This window comes from Centroberyx affinis, unplaced genomic scaffold, assembly GCF_046629955.1.
Source record: "Centroberyx affinis isolate AG114_WGS23_722 - 3 ecotype Tasmania unplaced genomic scaffold, CSIRO-AGI_Caff_v1 ptg003852l_1, whole genome shotgun sequence".
Classification (NCBI taxonomy): domain Eukaryota; kingdom Metazoa; phylum Chordata; class Actinopteri; order Beryciformes; family Berycidae; genus Centroberyx; species Centroberyx affinis.
The window spans coordinates 25,827-45,856 of NW_027281699.1; the positions used below are offsets into that span (position 1 = coordinate 25,827).

The window sequence follows — 20,030 nt, forward strand, 5'->3', positions numbered from 1 at the left end:
ACTGATCTCTCATCCAGGGTCTACCACCAGTCATCTTTAATGACAAAGTAAGTGTGTGTGTGTGTGTGTGGTGTGTGTGTGTGTGTGTGTATGTGTGTGTGTGTGTGTGTGTGTGTGTGTGTGTGTGTGTGTGTGTGAGAGAGAGAGAGAGTGAGAGAGAGAGAGAGAGAGATCCTGGCTTGGATAAAGATCCAGAGATTTTATTCTTATATTTACATAAAAAAAATGCACCTATTCTCCTTCGCTATTATTATTGGTAATATTGTTCAAGTTATTATACAGTATTATATATTGAAGTTTGAAGAACAAAAGACCTTTCCAAGTAATTTAAGATTTTAAATAATTTTTAAAATAATGTAATTTTTGAATTTACTTACAAAGCAGATGTATAGTGTTTTAGAATGCAACACAACATACACACGCGCGCACGCACACACACACACACACTGTAGTATGCTTACACATAACACACATTTATACTCTTACTTGCTGTCTTGTTTTGCCTTGAATTTGTATATGTCTCAACAACTATAATGTGGCTCCCCAACACATTTGAAGAGACTCCCGCACACTGTCTATACTTGCAATTAAAACATTTATTTAAAAAATAGCAACATTTCGGTACTGAGACCTTCATCAGGCAAAAAATGGCACTGACATAAAAAAATAATGCAAATAGTGCCTTTTTACATTTAATATTTATTGATGTGTGTATGTGGCTGTGTGTGAATGTGTGTGGGTGCCCTAGGAAGCCTGATGGTGCCCAAGTTCACAGAGGTTTTGTGCCAACACTTTGGGAGTGGTTAATTCGTGCCAAATATCTGAAATGTCTCATCTATGATGCCTTTCTCTCTTTTTTTCCTTTTCCTCCATCCCTCCCTTCTTTTTTTTTTGTTTTGTCCACTCCATCATTGTTGCAGGTGATCAAAGCCCCTCCAGTCCAGCCTCTCGGTGGCCGGGTGCTAACCATGGTAACAGAACGCTAGGTGTGTGTATTTAACTCCCTTTCTAACCCAGCCCCAGCACCACCCTGCCTCCTCCTGCACCCCTCCTGGCTGCATAACTCACACGTCCTTCCACTCAGAACACTCAAGCTGAGCTGCTCTACCACACACAGAGTCCTGTGCTGAGTTGCTGCATTTGACTTTAGCAAGGGATAAAGATGCTTAAAGGTATATCTCAGTTTGTCCTAGATTTATGTAAAATAGCACCCCCTACAGGCATGAGATGGATGACGTATCTGAATCAAAACAAACAGACGAAACCTGCCTCCATCCCCTCCCGTTCCAAACCGCACTGCATGCACGCCCCCTCACTGAGGAAAACAAATGGAATCAATTGTCAAACGGTTCAACACTGATTGTGATAACTTCATGGCTGGGGATCAGTGTGTGTTACACTTTAAGGCTTGTGAGCTATGGATTATTATCATTAAGGTTAATGATTTTGCTATGGCACATCAAAATAGACTGTGTTGACCAATCATTGATTTGTGTTACCAAGGCTTTTGCCAAAAGACCAGATGCTCAAGGTAAATAGAGCTGAGGGGTTATCTCTCTCCTGTGCGCTGTGTTAGGTAGCTCTGCTCTCTGTACAGAACAGAATACAGACGACAACATAAAACTACACCAGATCTAAGTCCACTATTCATAACTAATGGCTAAACTTAGCCACGGTTGGCATAACAGATGAACAGCTTCTAACTTAGTAGCTTAGTAGCATCCTGCAACTAGCATTAGCCCAGTTATCTCTGTATATAATGGAAACACATTACAAACCAACTGGGCTTTGCCTTTATCAGGCTCAGCCCTGCATAGCTTGGCATGGCCTGGTTCTGAGTAATGCAAATTAGGTATTGGATCTAGTTAGTAGGGCTAGACTAGTTTCCCCAATAGAAATAGTCCAGATAACAAACATTAGATAAAGCAAATTGCACTTACCTGTCTAGGAGACAAACAGCCATCAGTCTTAATTCCTTTGGTCTGTCTCAGGTTCTTCTTTCCATTAATACCCAAGCAATACCAGTATTTATTCTGGTTTTTGACCATCAAATTTGACTGTCAAAGGCAATTTGGGTGAGTTTATGACTGGCTGGCTGACACTGGCTGCTTCTGCACAAGTGTTTGCACAACTTAACCTAACCCTTCCTTGGGAGAGGCAGAGCCTGCATGGTTATAAAGGGTGGTGAAGGGCTCTAGCTATAGGGGAGGAGCCTATTTATGGCCTGTAAAAAATCCCTCCATATATCTTATAGAAACAACTAGGCTAGGCTATGTTACAGTGAAAATCTTACATAGATTACCTTTAAATCTCAATATGCTGCAGTGCATTACTGTTGAAATTGGTCTAATAGGAAGTTTTCGATTCACTCAGCATCATCTCTGTGGCGTGGAGCAGCTCCAGGAATCATCTATCTGTCGACCTTACTGTAGGCCTTTGCTGATAGAGCATGACATCACTTCCTGTCTTCTGGCCATGTGTTGGAAGTGTTCTGCTAGAGAGGTCTGCAGACCTTTACCCTTCGGCCACGCACAATGTTTCTGTGTATTCCACGCTCGTTCTCCCTTTCCAGCCCTACAGTATATGTCTGGTAAATGTCAGACTGATGTGCAACAGCACCCCAGAAATACCCCCTTCTAATGGATTCTTGCTTTTTGTGCCCTGGCCTACTTTGAGGCAACTTTGGCTGAAATTGATTTATCTGGCCGCCTCAACAGATCGCATCTGTGTGTTGCAACAGTGTCTGTCCGCCCTCACTTTTTGTCTGTATTTATGTGTGTTGTATGTCTGGAAATGTGATAGTGTGTTTATAGGTGAGTTTGTGAGCATTTACTGTGTGATTGAATTGCAGTGTTTGACCTAGCAACATTGGTGGTATTTTGTTTTCATTATAAATATTTGAAAGCACTTAGTGTACTTACAAACGAGAGAGATCAAATTCCGAAGTTCACTTTACTCTTGAGAAGAATTTGTCAATAACAAGCCGTAAACAAACATATTTATCATATATATATATATATACCATCATTCCACTATGCATTCATTCTGTATGGTGTGATATGCTTGGAAACGATAGGTTTGAGACTGTGCATTGTGAGTTCATATACAGAATGTTTTTGATTGTATGAATGTGTTGTGCTTCATATCGAATGTGCTGTATGTGGTTGACCTATTATCCTATGCTTATGAGACAATGAAGAATGCTATGGATCTAATGGTGGCACCTCAACCGTCTCACACTCTTCCCTACATGGCATTGTTCATCAGAGTCTTCCTAGTGCGCATGGTGTTTTTCCAATGCACAGCTGCAGTCTGCACTGAGAAAACATTACTATACTACCAGAATGCATTATGCACTGAATGCTCTCTGTTTTTTGATGTGGAGCCCTGTACTGTGGTTTGATAAACAGCTGCATGGATTCTCTACTCTGAGGTGATGAGAGGGGAAAATCCTCTTGACATGCCGGCTCTATGGATTTTTTTCTAAATAGAATCTGGAAATGAGTTCAGCCGCTATGCAGCATTGGGGGAATTTGTCTCACCTCGTGAAAGGGCTCAAACGCAAATCTTTATGCACACTCTGAGGGAAAAATAAAAAATGTATAGTTTGTGAAAAGAAACAATTAAGTTTCCCAATGACAGATGATTTGGTGATAAAAGGCATCTCAGAATCACTGAAAGCTGTCTTTTGGATGTTAGTATTTTGTGAATGGTGGGGATTGCCAACTTTTGAGTGTCAATTTTTAGAGAATGATGGTGTAATTTCTAGGTCAGGGCAATGGCGCTAATGTTAATGCACTTTTCTCTCTGTGCTTTCTTTTGTTTTTGCTTATATTTGATTGCCTTCTGACTCAGGGACTGACAAAATTTCACCCCCTGAGTTTCCTGGTAGAGAAGGTTCTCTAAGCAGTTATATCACACAGTGTGCCGAATCTATTCACGCCTGCTTGTCATGTCTGTTGTAATCTCACGCTTTAAAGCTTGATTAACCTCCTGTCATCCTCAAACGAGTAGCGCGTACCAGAGAGAGTCTCTCAGAGTCACACAAGCATCTCTGCTTATGTCGGAGTGGTTCATTTAAACCCAGCACGCCGTTCTTTGTCGTCCTTTAGGTTAAACTATACTCCAACACACTTCCTCAAGCATCAGGCAGAGTACAATTCTAGGTGCCGCCAATCACAATTACATCCAATTCCAGAAGCATTTCCTATTTCCTTGTCTCCACTTTGTGTAAGATGGAAACCTAACCCAGGAGGCCATAGCCATGTGTTATGCAATTACACCAGCCAGTCCTAATTCAACAGACAGAAACTGGATGGATTGATAGGGACCAGTGGAGCCAGGCTTCTGTTGCGGGTTCACTCTCATTGCTGGAAGACAATATACAGTATTTTGTACTTTGAATCAAATTGGTTTGATGGGATACATTACAAGGACCGGTTTTCCAGAGGCAGTGTGTATTTCAAAATTGAGCCTCAGTTGAATGAGGGCTAAAACAGCATATGAGTTTACCTACCCCTCCCCCACCCCCTATTCCCTTTCTGGTGCGATAGTTACCTGGGTATCTGGCAGGAGATTGGTGGGTAGAGAGCAGGAGCCTCTCATACATCCTGGCTCATCGATTTTCGGTCAGGGATGAAAGCCACAGACTCAGTGGGTCTTTCATACTGGGGGGCATCCCAAAAGACACATCAATCAGATTTCAAAGAGAACCAAGCCAATCTTATTTATTTACTGCCTTTTTCAAAGTCATTAAGATCCCAAACCAGGGCCTCTCTCCTTTCCTCCCTCTGCCCCACTCTACTGCTTCACCTTCACAGGTCAGTCCATCAAAAGTTCCCCCCCTCTGTTCTATATTGCAAGTCTCTTAAGGACCTCTTTGACATTGACCAGAGAGGTATCATCTTACCACCATTAAAAAAATAAAGATGCAGTGATATAATGCTTGTCAGGATTACGGAATTCCAGCCCAACTGTCTAATCCCCCGAAGCCTAGCAGTTAATTCAGCCAGTCAGGCCAGAGAGTGGGCCCCCTGTATGTTTAATGAAGATTAAATTACCTATTTTCTCTCATGAAATTTTTAAGGCAGAAAGGGGATGAATCTGCAAAGAGGCAAATGAAACGGCCACTGTGAAGTGGCATAAAGAGGAGAGGCCAGCAAAGATAAAGCATTTTTCCCCTCATTCTCTTGTTATCTCCCCCGCCCTCAATCTTGACATAAATGATCTTTTAATACCTTAACTTATTATCTCTCTGTTTGTTATCCGTGTGACCCTGGCGAAGACAGCCATGTTATGTTCAGCCTGGGAGCTGTCTCCTTATCTCGCCTCTGATCTGGGAGGGGGGATCGCACATTTGTTTCTTAAATTATATCACAGGAAGTGATAGTGATCGTAATTCCCTTAGCAATTAATTTGCTCACACATATGTTGTATCCATCGCTTTATCTCCCTCTTGTTGTCTGTCTACCGCTCTGGCTATTGTTCTCATTGACTGTGTCACATGCACACTCGCATGCAGCCACTTACTCAGAGACATACACACACACATACGCCCAAGCTTGTCACACATCAGATAGGCACTGTTGCTATAGCATGTTTCTCACTTGAGGGCTGAAGCCCTTTGACTCTACAGGCTCCTGGCTTCTACTTCAGGGTGTTGATAGATGTTATTCATCGTGGCGGCCCCAGGGTGCTCCTACAGGAAGTGGAGCTAACGTGATTTGGGGCGAGGAGACCCAGAGGGTGTTGGTGCCTCTAGCTATGGCTCGCATGGCTTAGTAGATGTGAGATATCAATAGAGTGGATGGGAGCAAAGCTCTGTAGAGACGCGCTGCTTGAAACCTATCACCTGCTTCTCATAGATAAGGATATTTATCAACAGCCAAAGGAAAAGGCAGATGGGATGGAACTGAGGCATGGTCAGCCACTCCATTTAAGGTTTGATGTCCCAGGGCATAGTCAAAGCCATTGTCCCTCCCATTGACCCGAAAGACCTTTCTCCGGACCTGATCATTTTTCATCCCCAGTAGAAAACCCATCATGGAAATATAGATGAAGATTTTATGTACCGTTTGAGTACCCTTGGCGCATAACCGATCCGTCGCTTGACTCTGCCAAGAGAGGACAGTAAAGTAAGTGAAGTGTGACATGGAGCCATTTTGAGAGGATAAATCAAATCTCAATAAAAGGCAATCTCTCTCTGAGTGGACACCAGGGGTCTCTCGCCCCTGCCCCCGCTGTTAACCCCTTGCTGTTTAATTTATACGCCATCTACTTTGGGTGTAGGATATCAACAGGGTGCTCTTTCAATGCCCTCTTGGTGCCACTGCCTTGCTCTCATGCCCTTTTACAAGTCCCTCTATGAGTGGACTTGCCACGCTGAGCCCAACTCCCTATGGTACCACTGACTTTTTTCAGAGATGAAGTCAATGACCTAGTTGTATAATGGACTCAGAGCTCTCGACGCCTATGTCCAATATTGTCCCACTCTGTGGGTACAGTGCCTCATTGATGTGAACAGTACTCAGCCCCCCCGCCTAGTGGACCATCAACGAACAACTGCAGAGCAAAACTCACTACTAACTTCTTATCTTCAATAATATCCTAGAGCTTTTGCAGTGGTCCTATTTTTTTCTTATCCACTCTCCAAACACTATTGGCTTTCAAGTATGTGGGCAGTTATGAAAGGTCACCCTAAGTGTAAATTGTCAATACTGGATCAATTTTGGAGGGCAAATATTCTTCGGAGGCCCTGTAATGGAAGGTTTTATCTTATTTTTACCCAGGGCACATTCACCCAATAAGATTGATATCGTTCATTGTTTGATGAATTCCTAATAGACCTATAACTCGCAGAGCTTAAAGACAAAGGAATGCCTTTGAAAGCCAAATATGAGGGAGGCAGTCGAACCATCCCCCAGGCTGAAAAATTGCCCTCATAATATTCCAATGGAATTTCACCTCAGCTATCACGCTTAGCACTGAAGGATGGGTAACTTGCGTCGGTTGAATTAAACCTTATTTATCGCTCATTAGGCGTACAGCGGGGCCAACTGATGATCAGCCACAGAATAAATAACGCACGGTGGAATAGGATGGTGTTATGTGTTCCATTGACAATGAGAAGCAGTGCCAGAATCAAATGCTTCTTCCCCTCTATCATGCTCTTGTTTTTTCCCCTCATTAAATGAGATGAGGTGGCTATTACTACAGTATGAAGAAATTGTGTCCAGGCTGCTGTTTGCATTTGGAGTGTGGGCCACTATCTACAATCTGTCAGCCACGATGATGTGGAATTAATATTTTAGTTTCCCATTTGGCAAGGTTGATATGTGTAATAAGGAGGCATGGGGAAAGAGAGGCAGACCAGGCAATGAGTGATAAGGGTAATTCCCCAGAAATATAGATAAAGAGAGAGCGTGTGTATGGAGAGAAGGTTTCAATGATGCCATTTCAATTAAGAACTCAACCCTGTATTCAACATGTGTTAAATGTTCCATTCTCAGTATGTAAGGAATCAATAAATGTAATGTTTAGAACAATATTAGTTTACAGAAACGGCAGTATATTTGAGGCTCTCCGCATCCTGGAGAAGCTGGATCTTGCAACATTGCTTTCCTGATTTTTTTGTTTTTTTCCACACCTAGTAGTGTTGCAGACTAGGTGATTAAGACATGTTTTCACAAAGTGTTAATTAACTAATATCCCACATTTCTGAGGTGCAACAATATTGAGATAGGGTTGTTCGTTTTTTGAGTGTGCTAATTTTGAGATGACCTGCAAGGCAAACACAATACAGCATTTTTAGATCTAATTGTATTATACACCATTTTCCCCAGTCTAATCAATAATCTGAATCTGGCAGCAAGGCAGTCAAAGTAAGAATCACTTCTGGAAGTATTCACCACCTCTCTTTGCAGTGTTTGTTGTGCTTTAAAAAGGTTGAGCAAATGCACAAATATTTGTGCATTCTTTCACTTTGAGAAAATGGAACTTTGAGGAGTTGAAGTATTTTTCCCGCAGAAAATTAAGGCTGAATAGGATAGATTCATAAAATATGTCATATGCAGTAAATATGTATATTCATTGCCTTGGAGCCTGAAGTGAAAACATATTAAACCAGACTTCTTTCACTCTCGTTTTGAGATAGTAAGCAGCAAAATCAAGGTAAAAACAAAAGGCTGCTCATTTCCGATTTATTAAACAAGGAAAACTAAATCACCTTGGTTGCATTAGTGTGCACACCTTTCAATATGTTTTGCTATTTTGATAACAGCAGTAAGTCTCTTTGAACATTATATTTCATTGAAACATTTAAATTATAAAGGATGTGCATACTTTAGCAACCATGGTGTTTTAGTTTAGTTTGGTTTCCGTGACGCGATGTGGTAAACCATCCATATGTCATTCCAAATAAAAAGCAAATCCATTGCTGCTCTGATGAGTGATGGACATTACTGTATTTGTATGAACATCAGGCGAATCCCAAGTGTCAGGAGAACAATGACTTCATCCCAATCCACATTTAAGGATAAACGCAGATTTGGTCAGTTTGTTGGGTTTTTCTTTTGTTTTTTAGTGTTGTGACTGCACCCCTATCATTCATTTAACTTATAACAGAGATAATGAATAATATAAGAAGTTAGTCAAGGTCACAACGGGAGTTTGTGTGTGTGTGTGTGTGTGCGTGTGTTAATCTGGCAGAGCTGGGGGTGAAATGTAGGAGGTCCTGTCATGTTGTCCTGTAAAGGCCTTACAACATGGCCAAGCCAGACGCAGGGAGGAAAGGGAGCACAAAGTAGTTTATAGAGAGAGAGAACGAAGTTGGGAGAGACTATCCAAGTGCTTCACGTCATCAAGGACAAAAAGAAATGGAAGTTGCTCCCTTGTGTCCCATTGGGTAGAGAGAAAATTGGGTAAGTGACAGAGAGAGAAGGTAGAGGAGAGGTGCACGCAACCCAATGAAATTAAGTGAATGACAGACGGACGCAAAGATGAGAAAAAAAGAGTTAAAGAGGGCAAGGGGGACTGGGGAGGGCTAAATGAAGGTAAAAGGAGAAAACCACAGTGATGCCCTCCCCTCCCCTCCCATACACACACACACACACACACTCTCTCTCTCTAAGGGGAATTGGCCATGCAATCAGCAAGAATCTTCCCTACACTCAGGCACTCCCCCTCCAGTCAAGCGTGATTGTGCTTGACACGGTTCCATCACTAATGCTGACTGATGCCCATTTGCTAGGCTCTTCACATTTATTTATTTATCTGTTTATTTGCGTCAAGTTTATTTATTGATGGGACGGCAAATTCCCATTTGCTCATATGGGGTAAAAAGAAACGGAAGGCTATAAGGGTGTGCAACATTTACACGTGAATGAACAAGGGATGGAAGGACAGAGTTCACCTTTTTTATTTAGATTCCAGCAGCTGAAATAGCTATTCCTTTCTGGTAATGGAAAAGTGATATGGCCCATTTAGTTACTTAGCGCTAATCCCACTGGTTTAGCTGCTCCCCTATTTTTTTCATTTCCCTTTTTATCTCTTTTTCTTCTTATTCGTTCTTTTGACTTCTATTTGGTTAGTGTCTGATGGGAGAATTTGAGTGGATTCAGATTTCTCCCATGCCTGTATGAGTTTCCCTGCACTTAAGCATCACTCACGGCCACATTAACTGCGCACAGCAAGTAGCTGTTGTAGTCAACCACAAAATGCCCATGAGGATTTTAAATGCACGCTCTGTTTAATGCCCAGTGTTCACGTACCTCCTCTTTTTTTGGGGGGGTAAATCAAATGAATGTTAAAATATTTGGAATATGGTCTTCTGTCTGTTATGTTTTACGTACTTTCTGTTTGTAGCTTTAACTAAGATGTCCTCTTGCTTGTGATTGCTCCATAGAATGATGCAATTAGTGCGTAATGAGTGTAACTCTAATTGTTGTTTATTCTCACAATGACATATTTGCTGTTGTAAGCTACTGGGGGAACGGCCATGCTTAATTACCCACGAGTGTACAATTTGAGGTCATTAGCCTTCAAAGCCAATATCCCCGGCCAGAGGTCTGCCAGAGGACCTCTGCTGCACTCTTGTAATGGTACAATGAATGCCCAGCTGAAAACTGTTGATGGATTACTATTTCACCATCCTAAACTTCAGTTTGCTGTCCACATGATCCCGTCAAGGAGTTTCTAAAAATCTCATGTATAGTAGCTGTCTTTATCCTCTGATTTTGTAGCGGAGGTGAATCTCAGGTGGACTCAGGTTAAAATGTAAATGTAGATTCAGATCTAAGGGGGATAATGAGTAAATTATAAAGACAGGTTGAGGGAACACAAGGGGTGAGGAGCTTCTCTTGGGAGGAATTTGAGGGAGGGGACCAGTTATCTGATTTGAGGCTGAGAGAACATTTCTCAACAACACTTTGTATACACTTTATGAGAGGGAGTGAAAGAGAGAGAGCAACAGGAAGACAGACAGAGAGAATTATTGCCTGTGCACCTGTGCATCTAACAGCAATTGTGTGCTTCTATCGGGGGCTGAAGAGGAAGGAAATCAGCTACAACTCTACACAGATTTTACCAGAAGCCCAAAATGGTGTGAAGAGCAACCAAGCTCCCACTTCACCAGGAGCTGATTGGCATCTGGGCTCTTATCGAGACAGGGATCCTCCCCAACTGAGTCTGTGAGTTTATTTGAATTCATCCGAAACCGTTTCACTGTGCTGAGAAGGGGAAAAATAAACAAGAAGAAAACAGAACAGCTTGGTATTCATGAATTCCATAAATTACAATGTTACTCCCCTAAGAGATGACTAATATGTCAGGTTTAAAAATAGACAGTTTGCCACAGTACAGACCCTCTGCCTCCAGTGGATGAGGATTAAGCAGATGGAAGTTAAGGGGTAGGGATTTGTGATTAGGAGTGTGTATGTTTGCGTGTGTGTGTGTGTGTGTGTGTGTGTGTGTGTGTGTGTGCGTGCGTGTGGTACATGCGTGTATGTCCATGTTTCACTGCAATTATGTGTGACCTGTCTCTGCTTGTATACATGCACAGATAGATGTGCCTGTATCATGCATATCATTCTGCTCTATGGTTGATTGTTGATCAGTTAAAGTTAGTGAGGCTCATTCTCTGTAAAGTCCTTTGAGACATGCATGTGATAAAGGGCTATATATACAAACAAACTTGAACTTGCATGAAGGTGTGCATGTACGTATACACTACCAGTCAAAAGTTTGGACACGCACATTTTATTTTTATTTGTACTATTTTTCACATTTTAGAATAATAGTAAAAACATCAAAACTATGAAATAACACAAATGGAATTATGCAGCGACCAAAAATGTGTTAAACAAATCAAAACTATCTTATATTTTAGATTCTTTAAAGGAGCCACTCTTTGTCTTGATGTAGAGGCAAAGGCTTTGGACAGAAATTCATGCATATGCATCAACTTCCATATTTATATTTGTATGAAAAACTAATTTCAAGCATTTAAACATAAGCCTTTACATCAAAATGGCTGTAAGGTAATGAAAAACATAGTACATTCAATCAGGTGTGTCCAAACTTTTGACTGGTAGTGTGTTTGTGTGTGTGTGCGCGCATTTGTAAATTGACCAGGGGTCCCATGTAAAGTCCATAAACAATGCTGTGGGGTGTGGTGGCAGGACGAGGGCCTGAGCAGCAGCCTGGCCAGGACGGTATAGGGGTCATACATTAGTGGAAAGCCAGTGGAGTTTGCTGAGTAACATCTCCACCCCGAGGGCATTGCCAGCTAAGTAAAGGATGAGGCTGCACACTGCATTACCTCAACTATTATGTTTTTTCCTCCCACTCCAGATGAGTTCTTTCCAGTAGCTCAGGTCACTGTTGCCCAGGGGCGGATTATGGCAGATGGGAACTGTGATGTTCCCTAAGATTCCTGAAGAGTGACGGAGGGAATGTGTGTGTCTGTGTGTGCACATGTACGTTTATTCTTTGTCAAGTGTGTGTTTGTGCATGTATGTGTATGTTGTTTTTTTGTTTTTTTTTGTGAGTTGTGCAGTTATGGGTGCGTTTACTGAAGCTTAGCGTTCCTCGGTGGGCCTGTGGTTGACATGGTCTGTATGTCGCAGCATGATTCACACAGGGGAGCTTTATAAGGAGACCATGAGGTCAGCATGAAGCTAAAGCAACAGACATGCGGTCTAAATCATAGTCCACTCTGACTAACTATAGGACACATGAATGTCCGTGCGCACATGCACACATACGAATAAATATACTGCATTTACTATACATAGCATTCCATCATTGTAAATATTCAGCAACCATACATTATGATTAGTGAGAAAGCATGTAAAATCACTCATGGCCTGCATTATTAAAGTCTCTTACATGCTAGGGCTCTTTCCTCACTCTTGACACCATCATTAATATGTTTACAATGGTGGTAACGGTCTGTCTGAGAAATTGATTTTTCTTTTGCCAATTGTAAAAGTTTTATGACAGTCGATACGGCTGAAGAAGCAGCCCTTTCATTATTTTACTGGATCTGCTGCTAGCTGAATGGATGGTTCCTGCTTATAAACCTTGAATAATTGAATAGGGGAATCAGTCAATGAGAGAGAGAGGCACAAGGTCTTGATGGCTTGATGGCCAAGATGACAGGCATCTGAGACAAAAAGACAGCAGACTGATTAGCCAATGTGTCATATTGCTCCCTCACTGTCTGCACGTTATGCTCTCATCTCTCTCGCGCTCTATTCCTTGCTCTTCCTCTTCCTTACTCTCTATCACTTTCCTCCCTTGCTTTTTCTCTCCCTTTTCCTTCTCTCTTTCTCTCTCGCTCTCACCTTTGCTGCTTCACTCTCATACTACACCTATTTCTCCCTTATCAACCTCAGTTTGCCCCAGTCCTCACTTTTTCCCCTTTTCCACCTTTATGCCCTGTTTTCTTTACTTGCTTTATTTTTTCCTCACATCCTGTCTCCATCCATCCCAGTGACCCTGTGTCACTCCAGGCAGAATTATTACTCTTGGATGGAACATCGTCTCAGTGGCGCCGTACTCTACTCTCTCCGCCCGCATTATCCATTTATGGAGTATCCCCTTTTGTGGTGAGCCATCTTCCTATAGCCACTAATGATATGAGCCTTGGCGACCCTGTGCATTTGCACTGTAATATAAGACATTCTCATTAGTCCAAGGATTGTGCTCTCTCATGTCCATTACATTAATTGCTACACATCTCTGCCTGCCATACCCCACTGTATTCTGTTACATTGCTGGCATTCTCTGTCCTGCATCATCTAACTGTGCCACTCAATCACTTAGCCCAGGAAGGTGAGAAAGGTAATGGAAAATAGCTATATTGAGAATTGGCTAAGGTGTTTTTCTCATAAAAAAAATTTGAAGGAGATAATCTAACCAGTTTGTGTTTTGTTGTTTGAGTGGATGCCAATGAATGAAAAAATGTTTTCAGATCAAATAAATTGAAGCCAAGTGCCCTTCCACCCCGCACCATCTCTCTGTTGTCAGTCATCTCTCCTCATAATAGGGAAGCAGGCCGCTACTATAATTGCTTTGATGGTCCAGCCTGAACAAATCACTTCTGGGCATAAAGAGAGGCCTTGGAGATGGCAGCCAGAGAGAAAAGGTGGGAATGAATTAAAGCACTTTGCGTTCCTCTGGGGCATGTGGCCCAGATTTTTCTTCAAAGAAAAAATATAGGGAAAGGAGGAAGGAGTATGGGGATGGGGGGTGCCTCTTTGGTCCTGGAATAAATGTAGCAATAAAAGCAATAATACACATCCAGCCTCCATCATGCCAAAATGGAGAGCTTTTTCAGGGAAGAGACAATGGCACTGACATAGTTAACTGGCAGATGGAGAAAGGAGGATTTCACTGGAAGTAATCTGATTTTGAACGGGGCTCCAGTCTATGGGAGTACTTCTGGTCAGGCCTTTTGTGAGGGAACAAAAGTTTGGCCCTTTGGAAGGAAAGCTTTGAATGTTTCGGCTGAGCTGGGTGAATGGGCCATGTGGATGTCCCAAGGCCTCACTGCTAAGGACCGCCACAGGCCGGCCTTAGACAGGGTATAGCCAAGCTCCATTCAGCTTCCTTTGGACCTGACAGTGTCAAAGTCAGCTCCCCATTTTCCTCCCTGTCCTCTTTTATGTTCTTCAACCTTGAACCAATCAGATGGGTTTTACTTTTTTTACTTTTATTTGTCAGTTATATTATTGCCATGGTACACACTCTAACCGATTCTGAATAGTGTGCCAAGGCTGGTAATGAGAGTCATCTGGAGAAACCCAGTGAATGACCTGCTGTAAACCAGAGATATTACTCCACAACTATTCAGCTCTAGCATACACTCTACAAAGAAAGTGTAGTCATATGTACCCAGAGTTATGGTCTGTGTAGAACAGCAGCCGTGCAGATACAAGACAAACCAATGTGTGTGTGTGTGACCAATGACTGACTGAAGTGCACACAATACTCTTTCTTATTTTTTATTATTCTATTTTGAAGCCGGGGGGGGTGGAGTCGGATAGATGGCTGGTGTAGCTGGTGGGTGGGTGAGGAGAACCTGCTGTTTTCTATAAAAGTTCAATTACTACTACTTGGTGCACAGAGCAACTTGTCAACAGTACTGACTGTGGCACAAAGCAATGGGGCCATCTGACTCACCCTCCCCCAACTCCCCGAAACCTCCAGGGTCACAGGCCCCCAAAACAAGGCTCTATGGATGTCTAGAACTCCATTCTTTCCCAAAGGCCTGGACTTTTTTCCCAGGCAGGGGAAGGCACGCCCTTCGTTAGTTCCACCCCCATCCCACTGCCCTTCTTTAAGTCACCCCACCTACCCAGTCTCCCTCCCCCAACTCCTTGCTCTCCAACCAAATCTTTGACCCCCTTTTTGGAGAGCATGGCTTTTGTGTGTGGCTGACAGCCCATTACAATTCTTTGGAATTGCAGGTGCAGCCCTTTTTGCAAAAGGGAAATGGAATCATTGGTCCACATAAATGCAGAAAGTTCATCGCATCAAGCAGATAACACATATAAGTTGGACTCTATGGGGAGGACGTCGATGAGGATTAATTCATAGATATTGAATTGTAAGAAAATCTTGTCTGTCAAATATTTGTGTGTGTCAGCTGCCAAAAAGTACCATTAAAAAAACAAAGATGATGAAAGTGGTATATTTTCTCAAGAAGAAAGTTTTGACAGAAGTCAACATCAAGGGCCTATTCTCTCTTTTCATGAATGTCTTTTATGTCTGTCTTGACTATCACTTTCCACATCTGCCTATAAGGATGAGTGGTGGTTATAATTGCTTTTTATATAATCATTTTGCCGCTTTATTGTCGACAAGAGCACAGTTTTCCTTGTCAACTTAAGTTAAGCACATTCATCTTACGCACTTATTTGAAGAGTATTCCTTAAGAAAAAATAGGTTGAATACATCCACATGCAACAAAGACCAACCATTATCAGTGCCGACTAGCTAATTAAGGAGTCTTTCTGACTTGTTACTTGCCAAGGAGTGTGCACTGGGTCCGTAGCCATGTAGCCAACCATGTGTTTCTGGGAACTGTCTAAGGCATTACTTCTGCCCTCCCTCCATCCATAATTAACCCCCTCTTTCATAATTCAAATGTGTTCTTCACCGTTTGGTGATATGACATTATTTTGCGGTGGCTAAACAGACGTTGTGACGCTCCCAGTGCATGGGCATGTGTGTGTGTCTGCATGACACACTTTTGACTGTTGAGGCTCCACCCCTGCCACAAGAAAGTGGAAGACAAAGGTGTCACGTCCCTCCTTTGTTATTTTAGTACTGTATGGTGTTATGGTATATCAGCTTGTCCCATTAGTTAGAGGGTGTGATTTTTAGCCTCATTGGCCTGATTGTTTCAGATGATAGATGCTATGTGACATCCCGCGGGTTATATCTGTACAAGTATGACATTATCAAGCAATAAGCCGTGCTTCACATCTAGTGCTTAAATAGTAATTTACAGAGTCCAATGTTTCTAATAATATCACATATATGATGCATGCTTACAAGTAAACACCTAAACAAATGTGCATAAACACACTTTTTACATATTTGGTAATGTACCAAAATGATATCGCAGGCTTCAGTACAGACAATCACTCGATAAAGACATACTATAACTAATGATTCATTACAATCAGCAGAGAAAGAATATATGTATTGCATTGCTTGAGGGTACTGATTATTTATTTACCTTTTGGAGCTTTAAATTGAGCTTTAAATGAAATTAAGTTAATACATAGTTTAAATTGTTAAGCATGTGCACTAAAGAGAACTACACATAAGCTTTATGTTGATGGAGAGGAACTGATAGCCTGCATTTCTCAGCTGGTCAGAGGCAATGAGTCTGCCTTTCTTAGGGTAGGAGAGTGCAGAAGACAGAGCCAGAAAAACAAGACAATGAGAGAGAGAGAAAGAGAGTAGGCGTCCCGTTGCCAAAGCATCACTCAATAATGTGTCCAGTCCTGAAGGATGTGACATATTTCTCCAGTCTTTGTTGGCTGTTTTAATCAGCTTACATATGTCCTGGATGAAAATTGAATTTGTCTGGATGAGAGAAAGATACTGTTGGCTCTACGATTGCCTTGATTGTGTGTGTGTGTGTGTGTGTGTGTGTGTGTGTGTGTGTGTGTGTGTGTGTGTGTGTGTGTGTGTGTGTGTGCGCGCGTGCGTGTGCATGTGTGCGCGTGTCTGTTTCTGTTTCTGTACGTTTACTTGTGTGTCAGTGTGTTTGCCGGTGTTTGTGTTTGCTGGTGCATGTGTATGTGCGTGCCTGCATGCACGTTGTCCGCACTACAGCCAGCCGGTTCATAACAGCAATGGAGTGTGTTTCTCCCATACATCATTGTCAATGCAGCTCACCTCTGCAGTGCCAGCTTATTTAATGGCCAAGACCTAGACTCAGAGTGCACAAAAGACCCCCACTCCCTTCCTCTACCCATTTGCCCTCTGGCATTTGGAAGTGTGTTTGTGTTGAAGGTTACATGTGTGGAACAGAGGATGTATTTTTTGCGTTTGTGTGTCTCTGTATGTGTGTATGTGTGTGAAGATAAATGCTTGCTTGTTCATTTTTGGGTCTGTGAATGCAATGTTGAGAGAAGGGGTGTAGAGTGTTGTTAAATTATATAGAATGTCAGTTTACATATGGAAGCACCCCACTTGTCACTCACCCTCTCACACATCTCTTGCTGTACATTGCTATACTGTGCCATTGCCACTGCTCAAGATTGCATCCAGCCTCATCTTGGGTTTAAGACAACTACTATATATGAAGGCACACTCCATCAATCTGTCCGTCTACTGGGGGTTGCAAACAGCCTGTCTGGCACAGCTAGACTTTTCTCAGAGGAGTTCATTCCTCAACAGATCGCCACTTTATGGATAGCATCTTTTTTATTATTTTGAGCCAGTGCAATCTTTTTCTGCAGCCATGATTGATCACAAATATCACACAGGATGTTCCTGACTTGCAGCAGAGATTTTAAATGGGAAAGTCTTGGGGGTTTGAACTGCAGAGAATACTGGAGTGTGTCAAACATTCTCTGGAAAGCAAAGCTAAGCTTATTCACTCTTTTTTTTTTTTTTACAAAGCACTCTTGTCCTGTCCTTTGTTTACAGAACTAGGGCAAGTCAAGAAGAAAAAAGGGTAGCACAAGATACAGTAGGGATACAGACATTCAGTTAAAAACTAGCTGTTTTGGGAGCATAGAAAACAGCGTTTATCACAAAACAAAATGTTTTAATACTCTCTGCAGCTACACCATGTCCAGAAGTATGGCACATGCAAGTAGCAACATAACGTGTGGAGGATGATGCTAGTATTGTAGGCTCCATCCTGGTACCCATCAGCACAACCCCTGGAGTAGGTCACAGTTGCTCGCAAATAACTCAATGCAGCGCCTACTCTTTTTAGGTCAATTCATTTGCATGGGGGGTGGTGTTTTTGGGGAGAAGGGTATAAAGCATTCTTGATTCAGATGCAAATGGGCCAGTTATCAGCAGCCAGGACCTGATGAATAATGGGATGTACAAAACGCACGGCCCCACAAAAGGAAATGAAAGAGCGCCTCTTTTCTGCTCCACTGATTTCATTATAGACACTATTATTGGCTTAGAATGGCAACATCTATTATCTAGAGTCAGAATATGGCCATTTTTTGCATGTGGACAGACTTTTATTAATGTCAAAGCTCATCAAATAAGTATTGCCACCCCAGATAGGGCAACAGTCTCCTTGCGTAGAGTGAGTGCCCTCATGCATACATGACAGGGGTCAGAGATACAGAAACTGTTCATGCCTTTTCAGCTTTGAATGGAACTCTCCACTGATGACAATCACAACTGTGCTGTTGTATTTTTTTTTATTTTATTTATTTATTTTTTTGTTTACCTCCGTCCACCTTTTTGTGAAGAATCAACTTGCAGTACCAGCATCTGGTTGTAACAACAGTCTATGGTTCTCCAACATGGCCACCGAGGTCTCCCTGAGTAGAGTGGCCTTCTTCTCAGAATGTTCTTTCTTCGTCCCTCAATGTCTTGTTATTGTGCAGCAACTGTATGAAGAGCATTTTGGCTTGTCTCTTCGGCTGCTGAAAACACATCTTACGTGTTCATTACATTCAGTGTTCAATAGGTATACCCTGTTGGAAGTGAAATGTTGTAGCTGCCACATTGAATTGCCCCTGAACTGCCTATAATGTCGGGACAAAAAAAACTCTGAAAAGTAGATCATTTGGAGTTGAGGAACTAAGAATAGAGGAGAGCCTGTGGCAGAGGGCAGAGGGAACAAGAGAAGGCAGAAGGAAATGCTGTGAATAAGACTCACTGACAATGTGGTATTACTGTATCTAACCTCTTGGGATGTGTCATGTGTTTCTTTACTTCAGCTAATGCTACCGTCTGAATTCCCCACGGAGTTCTCATACATTTTCATCATGTTCTCATTTTTGGGCATTTTCTAGTGAGTAACCACAAAATAGGTGCAGTTGTTTACTGAATGTTGAAGAATGCTGTGCATCTGTTTAGTATGTTTTAGTTTAATAGTGTGTCACACCATAGCTCATATTAATTGGTATGTGAGAAAAGATTAACATATGTTTATAGTGTCTGTTCCTTGCTATGATAGAATATGTTATTATATTCCAACTGATGTTACTGAAATAGAAATTATTATTTTTTTTTAAATCTGTGCGCTTCAGGAATGGTACCCACATGCCTTTTAAATGATCACCATAACACCAGCATAACTTAATGGGGAAATAGGTAAGGTTTTTACTACCCAATAGCACAAAATGCTTATAATGTATCTGCAGGGGATTAATAGGGTTGTTAACCAATACTAACGACTCAAGTTACTTCGCCAGGTGCTGAGACTTCTGGCTTTCATAACTCACTTCCCGGCCCAAAACCTCCCCACCCATTTGAATTTCAAGATGCTCCCAATCCTTCCCCTTTTTTACATTATTTTTCAGGGCGAGTACACATACAAAATGATACTGGTGTTACGGAAAAACCCTACAAATTCTTCTTTTGGGTCCTGGGCTGACAATTTCTAAAAACCCTTGTTCTAGATAACAGACAAAAGGTAAATCTAGGACAGCATTGCCTTCCCGTATCCCAAATGACTGTCTTGCTACCCAAAGCACTTGATTACAATACACCTCCAATCTAATCCTAAATTACCCCACAACGATTGCTATCTGTCTTGCAAAAATTGAGTAAGCTGGCAAGGTGGCAGAGGAACAAAGTGGATAACAATATCTTTGCCAGCCACGGCGTAGGGCAGACACTTTTATCAGCGGGTCCCTGCATGTTGTGAAGTTAAGCAAATTGGTTCTGCTTTCAATGAAGTGTAGTGTACTTTGGTACCTTATAAAGGGTTTACGACGCCTCTTGGCAGCCGAGTAGAAACATTCTTTTCTTCACAAAAATATCTGGCTTTGGTTAGATTATGTCTGTTTCTATTCCCGTGCTTGGTG

General features: G+C 42.0%; 1 protein-coding gene across 3 annotated transcripts in view; it reads left to right on the plus strand.

The window, feature by feature from the left end:
* LOC139662620 (protein diaphanous homolog 2-like) overlaps window positions 1-20,030 on the plus strand; it is a 66,660-nt gene that overhangs the window by 23,390 nt on the left and 23,240 nt on the right. The window contains exon 4 of one of the 3 annotated variants that reach the window (XM_071541321.1): window positions 921-986. The exons of the other annotated variants lie outside the window; for them this stretch is intronic. Within the exon in view, the coding sequence (XP_071397422.1) occupies window positions 921-986 (66 nt within the window). The remainder of the gene's footprint in view (window positions 1-920; window positions 987-20,030) is intronic. 3 annotated transcript variants of the gene reach the window in all.